General features: G+C 42.4%; 1 protein-coding gene across 2 annotated transcripts in view; it reads left to right on the forward strand.

Moving 5' to 3' along the window:
- ABTB3 (ankyrin repeat and BTB domain containing 3) overlaps window positions 1-12668 on the forward strand; it is a 455607-nt gene that overhangs the window by 416430 nt on the left and 26509 nt on the right. For both annotated transcript variants that reach the window (XM_077468481.1, XM_077468482.1), the window contains 4 exons: window positions 2903-3004; window positions 5006-5099; window positions 8976-9111; window positions 11770-11990. In XM_077468481.1, coding sequence (XP_077324607.1) covers window positions 2903-3004; window positions 5006-5099; window positions 8976-9111; window positions 11770-11990 — 553 coding nt within the window. The remainder of the gene's footprint in view (window positions 1-2902; window positions 3005-5005; window positions 5100-8975; window positions 9112-11769; window positions 11991-12668) is intronic.

Here is a 12668-nt window from a genome sequence, read left to right on the forward strand (position 1 = left end):
AAACTGCCACCAAAGAAGGACCAACTCTGCTATTTGTAATACGTTGAGGCCAAAGGCAGCATCTTCTACATGATTGACATCCACCTGGTAAAAATCCTGTAGCTGTATAAACCAAAGACAAATAGTGGTCTTGCACACCCGGGCCACTGACGCATGATGACAGATGGCCCAAGATACTCCCCCACACCTGGTAGAGAATCTCTACCCAGAAAAAAATGGATTTTTGCCATTTAAACCATAGGCATCATTGATAAACTGGCAGATCCACTGCTAAATATTGGACCTGGATGCCGCCTGCACTTCCTGGGCTCTTCTGGCAGCACAAACCAGGATTCTTGACCTGTGCTGACAACTCAAGTAGATCCTGAGCGGCTGAACAACCTCTAGAGCAGTGGTCATCAACCCTGTCACTAACAGGCCAGGTTTTAAGTATTACCTTGGGGAGATGCAGACTAGAATACTGCAATCACTGAGCAGCAAATGATATCGCCTGCAATGTATTTCAGTTATCTTGCAAACCTTGCCTGTTAGTGGGCCCTGAGGACAAGGTTGATGACCACTGCTCTAGAGTATGTAGCAATCTTTCTCCTGCCGACTGTGGATTAGGAGAAAGATAAAAGGCAAAACACTCTCCTGATTCAAGTGAAAACTAGAAACCCCTTTAGGCAATAAAAGTGGATGAGGACGCAACATCACCTTGTGATGCGAGACCAAGAATGGCTCCTTGCATGAAAGAGCCGCCAACTCTGACACTCCACTGAGTAAAGTGATAGCAACTTTCAGAGATAATAGGACCAACCAAATCCCCCCGATTGGTTCAAAGAGTGGCCTCTGCAAGTGCAGTCAAGATCAAAATCAAGTTCTAAGGACACAAGAATGGCCTGACAGGCGGGACTGTCCAAGTTACATGTTGAATGAGATATGAAACAAGGAGTGAGAAACAATGGCCTCCAGAAAAGAATGGCTAGGGACGAACGCTGACCCTTAATGGTACTTAAGGCCAATCTCCTTTCCCCTACTGATTGGAGAAAGAAAACATCAAATAAGGGAGAACTGATCCTTAAGGTGTTACCAGTACATCTACCTCTATTGGCAGTAGGACTTTCATCCTGGACACACCTGCCCCAACCTGTCGTAGAACTTGGAATCTAGTAGATTCCCCTGCAGAGTTCCCCTCGCCACTATCATATACCTGAAATATGTATTGGCGATAGAGACAGCACTTGCACTTGTACTGTCCCAGACAGAATGTGGTACACCTCCCTGAGTCACATGACCTATGGTGCCGCCTTGGTGGTTGATATATATGCCTGCAGAGACATTTCCAGATTGAACCTACAACTGGTTTGTCCTATAATCCAGAACAAGGTGTACTGGCCAAACATTCCAAGATATTGATGGACAATATTCTCTCATGTGGAGACCAAGCCCCCTGAAGATACTGGCATCAGTGGTTATTATTCCATAAATTCCTGAAAAGGAAGAATATCAACCACAAATTTTTTGCTCTGCAGACAGAGAGAATGATCCTCTACCCTCTGGAGCTGTGGCCAACCCGAAGGGAAGATTCTCAAAAAAAGGCTTTCCACTGCAAATACAGAAATCATTGATGAGCCTGGAAAAAAAAAACACCACCTGAAAACGTGCGTTTACAGGTGATTATGGTCCTCTGGGGAAAGTGTGACATATCCTTCCTGTCTTAAAATGTCTCCGTGCAAGATTTTACTGAGGAACCATCCAGCATATCCCCATATCATTTGATCAATGCCTTTTTGATCCCGTAAATTTGGTGAGTGGAGACACCAAAGGGAGAGCCACTTCACTGATTCAAACGTTTTGGAGCACTGTTGCGGTTTTCATTGAAGCACCTGAGCACTTTTAGATTTTATGTTTTTGTTCTCTCTTAACATTGATACATTAGGTACTGTGTATTAGGATGTATATTGCTTGATATAGGCTGCTAGCGCTGTTTTATATATTTTCCATTGTTTAAGGTTGTAGCACCTTAGCACTGTGCAGCAGCTGCGGTCTTCCTATTCATTTTTATAAATTTTTGTTTATTCATATCTCACTATTTGAGTTAACTCTCAAGCGCGAGTTTTTGAATTAGATATATTTGTCATAAAAGACATTCAGAAACTGGGTCCCCCTTAATGTGGGGTCCACTCGCTTGGACCTGTATAGCACCCTGTAGGAAAGCACCTTGGTCAGAACAAACACTGCACAGGGTCCAGTGCCATAAGGCTGCATTACAGGCAAAACCTCGAGGAATCTTCTTTCCTTCCAATGAGGCTCAGGTACCATCCATTTTGGCTGATAGCTTTTTTCAAAAAGATCTGATTGAAATCCATGATTCTTAATTGAACTGTCCAAACCTCCAAGTATGCTCCAAGAGCACATGCATCAGTGACCACCAACTTACAGACACTGGCAAAAAACGCATGTGCTTCCTGTGAAGGAGAGATTATATAGGGGGGACTTCCTGTTTGATTGATCTATCAATGTCCATTCACCTATAGGTGGCGTATAATCCAAATAGTTATTATAATAACCGACCTGTGATGTACGATAAAGAAAAAGACTTGAGGCTGTAATTGGTGCCAAATGTACTTCAACAAAGTATCGAGCAAAGGGTTTAAATACTTATGTACATGGGATTTTTTTTATTTTTAATACATTTTTAAAGATTTCAAACAAACTTCTTTAACGTTGTCATCATGGGTTATTGTTTGTAGAATTGTGAGGAAAATTATGAGTTTAGTTCATTTTGGAATAAGGCTGTAACATAACAAAATGTGAAAAAAGTGAAGCTCTGTGAATACCTTACGGATGCAATGTATGTCTTTCTAAATTGCAAAGAAATGTTTACCCTTTGGACTGACCTATTCATGTTTTATTCAAGGTCCCAAGTACGGCACATAAATACCCATCTGTCCACCCAGAAACACGCCACTGGACAGCCCTGACGTTTGCAGTCCTTCAGGGCCACATCCCTGTTGTACAGGTAATATTTCACAGAATTGTATATGAAAAAACAAGCTTTATTATCAAAAGTATTTCTAAAATAAAGATGTCAGCTGCCCACAGAAAACAACCCAAATTCAAAGGGATGGCTTTTCCTTAAAGGGGTTGTAAACCCTCGTTTTAAAAAAATAAAAATAACAAACATGCCTATACTTACCTGCTCTGTGCAATCATTTTGCACAGAGCAGCCCCGATCCTTCTCTTCTGGGGTCCTTTGCCAGTGCTACAGTCCCCTCCTCTTTATCGGGTGCCCCCGCGGGAAGCCGCTTTCTCTGGGGGCACCTGTGTGGACTCGCTCCTGACTCACGCTGCTTCGTCCATTGATGCAGACAGTGGGACTGGGCCCCTGCCACCTGCTCCCATGTCACTAGATTTTATTGACAGCCATTGGCTCTCACTGCTATCAATCTGTCCAATGAGGAGAGGGACAGCTGTTGGAGCCACTGCACTTATGCACATCGCTGGATCGGATCGGATCGGGCTCGGGTAAGAAAAGGGGGGGGGGGGTCTGTGGGGAGCTGCAGCATAGAAGGTTTTTCACCTTAATACATTAAATCCTGTGCGTATTTTGGTCCATTTCAAGTCCGAATTCAGCCCAAAAATTCAGGCTGAAATCGGACCTGAATCGGTGGACGGGGACACACCGAACCCCTGCTGTGAACCGCATGCGGCAATAGTGTGAACCCAGCCTGAGATATACTTGAAGAAACATATTTAGAAAGTAGTGAATTTGACTTTTACAAAACACTCCCTGGCGGTGGACCTAATCACTTCCATTTGAAGCATGCACCAGGAAGCTTCAGCTGCAGTGAATGTTTGATGAATTTCAGATTTACTGCTTTAAAAATATACCCCTAAAGCCGCGTACACACGGGCGGACTGTATGGCCTACTTAGTCCATCATACAATCCGACGGACAGTCCGTCATACTTTCGAATGAACGGACTTGACCACACACGGATGCACAAACAGTCCGTCGAAAGCTTGCGCAATGACGTGTACAGCACGTACGACGGGACTAGAAATAGGAAGTCCAATACACAGCAATGCACCCTTCCGCCGTGTAAATCCTTTCTGATCATGCGCCATTCTTAGTCCGTCGAACTAGCCTACTGACGAGCGGATTGTCCGCTGAAACCAAAGTATGACGGACAGAATTTCGAAAAATCCGAAATACTTAGTACGCCAGACTGCACGCTGAAAAAGTCAGCTGAAGCCCACACACGAGCGGACTGTCCGCTGAAATGTGTTTCGACGGACTAAGTAGGCCATACAGTCCGCCCGTGTGTACGCGGCATAAGTAATGTGCAAACTGTCTTCTTCTATGTAACAAAATTATAAAACAAGTACACTGAGTTGTGGCACCAGGTCACCAAATGGACACATCACTCCACCAAACTCCATAACATGTTTAGAAGATACTTTATTCTTGTTTACCTATTTAGGAGTTATGCAGGCCATACATGGTCGAATTCCAAACTTATTTTCTTTAGAAAAGCAGAAATTTTGTGTGTTTTGTTTTGTTTTCGAAATTCGACCAACAAAGCCTTCAATTTCACCTCATGTTGCTACAGAAAATAATTTTTCCGGGAATATTCTTTTCTTTTTAGGAAATGTATTTTCTTACCGGTGATTTTCTTTTCTTGTGCTCATGTGCATTTCTTTTTTTGATTATATTTCTCACACAATTCTCCCATCATTGATTAGAAAATCGTTAGTTTTTCAAAATATTTCCAACCAGCCACTCATATTTGATGGACGTGCAAAAATCGTCCGTTGCTGCGACCTATTAATGGTGCGAAATTCAAACTATAAGTCTTAGAAAATATTTTCGAATGAATTTTTTTTTCAGAATTCGACCCATGGCTTTACTGTTTAAATAAAACATCCAGGACAACAATCACTAATTCTTATTTATATTATAGGGCTATCTGCATGTATTTTCCATGTCTAACATGTACTGTATGTGTTTTACTTCTAGTTACTTTTAGATGCAGGTGCCAGTGTAGAAGGATCTTTAGAATCTGGGGAGGAGAATTATTCAGAAACTCCTTTACAGTTGGCGGCTGCAGCAGGTAGGTTTTTTAAGTCTTGATAAGAAATATCAGAGTGTTAATTGTGCTTATGATAAATGCCAACAAACTGGAGAATTGACCCTGCAGGATGTAGAGCCTCTATAGCCCTCTGTGCAGTCTGATCAAAGGTGACAGCTCCAGAATACACCTTACACAGGGAATGCAGGAAATGTGTTGCTCAGACAGTGGCTATGGAATCTCTGTTTTTTTAATTTTACATTAAGTTGTATATTAAACCAACTTGCATACAGATTTGGAGAGCCGACCTGGCAGGATGTAGAGCCTCTATAGACTTCCTTAATTCTCTGCTGTAAAAACTCTGGATGCTTCTGTACTTATCCCACAAATAAGGGATAATTCACAGTACCAGCATTGTGAGAAGGAATCACCACAATCCTCATCATGTTCAGAGATATGCACATTTCCACCACTGAAACGGTAGGCACACAAGCTTTGGCGTTCAAAACAAATGTGTACAGCTATTGAGGAAAAGGCCATGGCTCTTTGCCTCTGCAGAATATAGACACAGGTAACTCTAATGCCACGTACACACGACCGGACTTTCTGCAGAATAAACTCCGACGGTCTTTCCGATGGAGTTCCGCTGAAGCGAACTTGCCTGCACACGATCACACCAAAGTACATTAGTTTAGAACGCAATGACGTACAACGGGACTAGAAAACGAAGTTCAATAGCCAGTAGCCAATAGCTGCCCTTGTGTCGTATTTGGTCCGTCAGACTAGCATACAGACGACCGTTTTTCGAGATCGGAATTGATTCTGTTGGAAAGATTTAAAACACGTTCTATTTCTAGGTCCGTCAGACTTTTTGAAAACAAAAGTCAGATGAAGCCCACACACGATCGGAATATCCGATGAAATGATTCCGTCTGACTTTTTCTGATGGAAAGTCCGGTCATGTGTACGTGGCATAACCCTGAAGATAAAGATATGTACTGCGACTTTCTGTGCAAATAAAGCACCAACTTTGCTGGATGATGGCATGATCTTTCTGTGATCCCAATCTTGTCATTCCTGTATCATGCTCAAAGCCATTGATCCACTTTACTAAGTTGTATACTGCAAATTTCAAAATACCTTTCAGATTAAAAACTTTAATCCCTCCCCATAATATCTAATTTCCTTACCAAACCCTCTGCTTTTTCATGGTGACCAAAGTTCCAAAATGTTACAGTTGCTACTGGAACAGAAAGGTGAGGAGCAATCATTCAGTTGGACAACTGTTCTGGGGACAGTCATCTAAGAGGGAATTTTCTTTACTCTGCAGAGAATTGTTCCCTATTCCTGTTTTGTCTTTAGGGAAGGAAAGTGGTGGAAAATGTCTCCAACGAGATATAGACAGCAAACAAATCTGACCTGTGTTTTAATCATTCCCTACTCTATCTAAAATAAAACAGAAAAAAGTTTTGGTTAAGGATACACTTAAACTGGCTTACCTACCAAAACATGCAATTCTGTTAGGCCAGTCCTATGATTCTTGGCAGTGGATACAGTTTAACTCAGGTAGAGTGACATTTAGTCTCCTACAAAGTGACCTGTTAATGCTTGTAGTGCCGCTCTAAGCAAAGAAGGAGAGTGCATATAGTCCAGGGCTAAACTGGGACAAAAATTTGGCCCTGGACTTCATCCAGACCAGCCCACTTTAATTTTGCAAACAAGCACAAAAACATTATATAAAACTTTACGTAATTGTGCAAATAAACATAATTAGCATAATATGAGGAGTCCTCACTAACCTCTTTTATTATTTCACTTATTCTCTGTATTTTTCTCATCTTTCTCACATCACTGCGTGAAGTTAAGGGCAAGCCGTGGAGCCATTACTTTGTCACTGAAACCGGCCCACTGAGCCATCGGGCCACCGGGAAACTCCCTGTAGTCTCAATGGCCAGTACATGTCTGATATAGTCTGGTATCCAGGAATGGGGTAGTGGCTGAAAATATCACCATCCAGTAGTGTGTAACATACTTGGAAAAATTGATGCTCAACCCTATCCAGTCTATGTGGTTAACATGTGTAAGATGGCCTCAGCCTTGCACCACACCACAAGCCATGCCCTCGGACATGTTTCACCCCACCCACCAAGGCTTAGTCATGAAGGTCCCCTACAAATGTACACAATGGTAGATGGCTCTCATGAAAGATTGCAAATGGTTCCGTGACATCACCTAGAGAATGAGCAGGCTGCACTTCCATACTGAAAAGATGCTTGCAGGCACCAGGCAATGAATTCATTGTTTAAAAGTTAATGCTAAACTTCACTTGAAATATCTCATGCATACTAGGCCTCTTCGAAACGCTTTTCTCCTAGCAGGTAAAAAGCAGCTGTAAATATGCTCCTAAGCCACATTTTTTCAAGTGCATTTACACTGAGCAAAATTATAAATGCAGCACTTTTGTGTTTGCCCTTATTTATTATATTACATTATTTGCAAAATGCAGACAGTGTAAGTAAATGAATTTGACCTGGTATTGGCTGGGTAGCCAGCAGTAAAAGCAATAAAGCAGCAGTAAAAGTGACTTGATATACAAGCGATGTCTGGATATACAAGTATCATCATGTCACAACTTAGACCGCGTACACACGGGCGGATTGTCTGTCCAACTTAGTCCGCTGAACAGTGTTTCAGCGGACAATCCGCTCGTGTGTGGGCTTCAGCGGACTTTTTCAGCGGACAGTCTGACGAACAAAGTCTTACGGAATTTCCGTAAGACAGTCTGTTCAAACTTGGTTTTGTCCGTCCAAACTTGGTTTCAGCGGACAGTCCGCTCGTGTGTAGGCAAGTTGGACGGACTAAGTATGGCGCATGCTCAGAAAGGGTTTACACGGCCGAAGGTTGCATTGCAGTGTATAGGACGTCGTTTTTCTAGTCCCGTCGTACGTGCTGTACACGTCATCACGCACGCTTTCAGCGGACTGTCTGCTCATCGTGTGTGGTCAAGTCCGTTCATGCAAATTTTGAACGGACTGTCTGTCGGATTGTCTGCCGAACTTAGTTGGGCAGACAATCCGCCCGTGTGTACGCGGCCTTAGTATTAAACTGAACAGAGGTGCTGCTAAGTGTAGCAATATGGTTACATTTACTGAAGGTACAACATTTAGAAACATGGCTGATGATTAAAAGAGGCAAATCTAAGTATGCAGGCTTCTGGGGTAAAGCTGTACACATAGACCATCCTCCACACCACCATCGATGTCACCCCTTGCACGCTGCGCTCAACAAGCGCTTCAAGCCTCGCTTTCAGATAGCTCTACTGCAGGGTAGTCTTCCCGGTCACGATTGCAGACTGACAGCAGTGAGAGTCAGCGGGGCGGAGGACGGTCTATGTGGACAGCTTTACCCCAGACGACTGCATACCTAGATGAGCCTGTTTTAATCATCAACCATGTGAGTTGCTAAATGTTGTACCTTCATTAAATGTAACCATATTGCTACACAGGCACCTCTCTTCTCTTTTATACTCTGTAGCTCCTGCTGGATTTTGCTTCTAATCCCCTTGTGGAGGCTTCCATTTGTGGATGGACATTTGATGGTTACACAACCTATCACATTGCTATAATCTTTTTATATGGACTATAAACTGAAGGATTTAAGAATAAACGGTTGTGGAACAAATCATCTCAGTTTCCATTATTTCTTATGGGTAAATTTTCTTTGATATACAAGTGCTTTGGATTACAAGCATGCTTCCAGAACGAATTATGCTCGCAATCCAAGGTTTTACTGTATTGCAAAAAAGCTGGTTTTGTTGTTTTATCTTTTAATCGTCTTTTTTTTTTTTACTGTTGTTGTTTTTTTGGCTGGAGTTCTGCTTTAGGCAGCTAACATATTTCTGAATTCCATTAACTACAGGAAACTTTGAGCTTGTGAGTTTGCTGCTAGAACGAGGAGGAGACCCCATGATAGGCACTATGTACAGAAATGGCATTTCTTCAGCTCCTCAAGGAGACATGAACTCTTATAGCCAGGCTGCTGCACATGGGCACAGGTAAATGCATTGACATGTCTCCCAATAATGTTTTTTTTTGTTTCTTACAACATTTATAAAAGAATCAGAATCACAAGCATCACTTACACTAAATGGCCACAAATATGTGCACACCCCCCAGGTTATTGAGTCCAGGTGTTTGTGATATATGTAATATATGTACTGTAAACCAGTCATTTGTCTCTCTCCCTATTTTTACAAAGAATGCCTTTACTACCAGGAGATATTTAAAATATCAGATCCAATGTGCGGGGACCATAAAAATGCTCAACTCCTGTAATAGAGTGGCAGCTTTTCTTGTTGTGCCTCTGTATGAGCTGTGTTATTAAACTCACTCACATCACTGGACTGTCGGGACTAAGCATTTCCCAAGATTTTGTTTGCTTTTGCAGCTGCTACTTGCCATTGAGTGCTAAGACATGTACCTGTTTAGTTTCTGTAATTATTTGTTCAGTGGTGACATATTTGGTGAGGTCTTTGTAGACTTTTTAGACACACTAAAGGAAATAATACCCTTAATGCCCTGTGCACACGATAGGTTTTTCCGATGGAAAATGTGTGATAGGACCTTGTTGTCGGAAATTCCGACTGTGTGTAGGCTCCATCACACATTTTCCATAGGAATTTCCATCACACAAAATTTGAGATCTGGACAACAAAATCCGTTGTTGGAAATTCCGATCATGTGTACCCAATTCCCGATGCACACAGTTCCACGCATGCTCAGAATCAAGCAGAAGAGCAGCACTGGCTATTGAACTTCATTTTTCTCGGCTCGTCATATGTGTTGTACGTCATACCGTGTTCTTGACGTTCGGAATTTCCGACCAACTTTGTGTGACCGTGTGTATGCAAGACAAGTTTGAGCCAACATCCGCCGGAAAAAATCCATGGATTTTGTTGTCGGAAAATCCTATCGTGTGTACAGGGCATAAGCCTTTTGCAGTGTTCTGTATGCACATTTTAGGCCAAGTTCACACAATTGCATGCCAGAAACGTGGGCATAATAACCCCACGCATTCCCGATGCATGAGAGAACAGCACTGCTGTTTACCAGGCATGTGGGGATTAATTCTTAATGGCACCCTCATGCATCAGCAACCCACCCACGTTTTTGGGTGCATTGCGCTAAACCACCGTACGCAACAATTTTTAAAAAAGGTCCGGGACTTCTGTAGATGGGGCAATGAATGGACTGCCCTGTGAATCGGGCCTTAGGTATTTTTTTACATATAACGTTCCTTTTGCACCCACATCAAAGATACTCCAGTCAGGACTTTTCCTAACTCACTACAGCAGGAACATACACTATATTGTCAAAAGTTTTGGAACACCTGCCTTTACATGCACATGAACTTTAATGGCGTCTTAGCCCCTGTACACACAGTCGGAGATTTCGACAACCAAATCCGTCGGATTTTGTCCGTCGGATCTTGTCCGAAACTGTTGCATACACACGGTCGGACAAAGTTGTCGAAAAATCCGATCTTTCAGAACGTGATGACGTAATTTCGTTACGATGGGACTATATTCAGGCTAGTAGCCAATAGCTTTGATGTAGGAATTTGATCTGAGCATGCGTGGCACTTGGTCCGATCAAAATTCTCTACACATGATCGGAGTATGTCCGATCGGCCCAGTTGGTCGGGAAATATTTCCAACAAGTTGGAAAATTGGGTCCGACGGATATTCCGACAGAATCAGTCCGATGCATACCACACACAGTCGGATTATCCGACAACACGGTCCGATAGGACACATTCCGACGGATTCTCCGACCGTGTGTACAAGGGCTAAGTCTGTAGGGTTAAATATTGAGTTGGCCCACCCATTGCAGCTATAATAGCTTCAACTTTTCTGGGATAGAACACCTTTGGGATGAATTAGCGCAGATACTGCGAGCCAGGCCTTCTTGCCCAACATCAGTGCCTGACCTCACAAATGCGCTTCTAGAAGGATGGTGAAACATTCCCATAGACACATTTCTAAACCTTGTGGACAGCCTTCTCAGAATAGTTGAAGCTGGTATAGCTGCAAAAGGTGGGCCAACTCAATATTGAACCCCTTGGACTAAGACTGGGGTGCCATTAAAGTTTATTTGCATGTAAAGGCAGGCATCCCAATACTTTTGATAATATAGTGTATCTTAAAGCTACAGTTTAATCTGCTTATATTTGGCTTTCCTTGGTTCCTAACCTTTCTGTTTTCATTATATACCACATTTTAGACTTAGTGACATCAGTGCTGGGTCTCTGTGCCTCTCTTTGCAATGCAGACAAATCATTGCTCATAGAAAGCACTGGCTAGAAGACTGAAGGTAAAAATGGAGATTTGAACGGGGCCCAATGTCCCTTCTACAATCATACAAACAAATACAATGGGGACAGCTTTGGAAAACAATTAACCTACCAGCACATTTTGAATTATGGAAGGAAACCAGAGCTTCTGGTAGAACCCCACACAAACACGCAGATAATCCTCAAGTGAGGATATTTGGATTCATATGGCGCTTACTCTGTTTTTTTTCTTCAGTCCTATCTGCACATTAGCTCATATAACCTTGTTTTTTCTAATCCCCATTGGGAAACATGGGAGTTAACATTGAGCATGGGAGGACCTGTCATCTTGCATTCAGCATGTCCTTGATTTACTTCTCAGGAATGTATTTCGTAAGCTGCTTTCCCAGCCTGAAAAGGAGAAGAGTGATATCTTATCTCTGGAGGAGATTCTAGCGGAAGGATCGGATTTGGCCGAGACGGCAAACACTCCATTGTGTCCAAGCCGGAACAGCAAAGCCAAACTGAAGGCCCTGAAGGAGGCCATGTACCACTGTGCAGAACACGGATATGTGGACGTGACCATCGATATCAGGAGTTTGGGTCAGTATATTGTCTGATTTGATTTAGTTGTGCAATATGTATTGTATGTATCAGCCGCTTGCTTACATTTTATGTTTATTTACTTTTTCCTACTTTAACATGTGTTTCTGTGAATTCTTCATTTTATTTTTTATTTTATTTATAGCCTCCCTTTTGTCTTCTTTCATCACTATACTTTTTTTACTTTTTTTTTTTTTTCTGGCTTTCTGACCCCAGTAATTTTTCCAGGTTTTGCTGGTTGTCACAAGCGATAGGTGTACATCTGTGTACTCTCATTCCTTTCTTTACAGTCATACATTTGCTCCTAATTTTACAGTGGCGGTGCTGCTGTTTGCACCAACTACACCATGAGGAGAAGGCCTGGGGTTTAAAGCTAAACTTAAGGCAGATATGAAAGACTTAAATTAATGCAGCTCTGTATTTATTAAAACATAAGTGGATTTTTATAAATGCAAGCAGTTTAAGTACCTGAATTTGGCTTGGTATCAGCCTCTGGCAGACCCTTGCACAATGGAGCTCAGACTGGGAAAGCTCCTGTTCCCTCATAGCAGGTTAAACAGCACATTGCTTGTGCTATCTAATCTGCCCCTCTCTAAGCTGTAAAAACATATGTCTGATCCTGCCTGGTTCTGCCCTCCCCCCTGTAAACTGGCCATGGTTTATCATGGCTGCTGAGCC

This window comes from Lithobates pipiens, unplaced genomic scaffold (genome assembly GCF_037356315.1).
Source record: "Lithobates pipiens isolate NorthernLeopardFrog02 unplaced genomic scaffold, aLitPip1_a1.2 Scaffold_8, whole genome shotgun sequence".
Taxonomy (NCBI): Eukaryota; Metazoa; Chordata; class Amphibia; order Anura; family Ranidae; genus Lithobates; species Lithobates pipiens.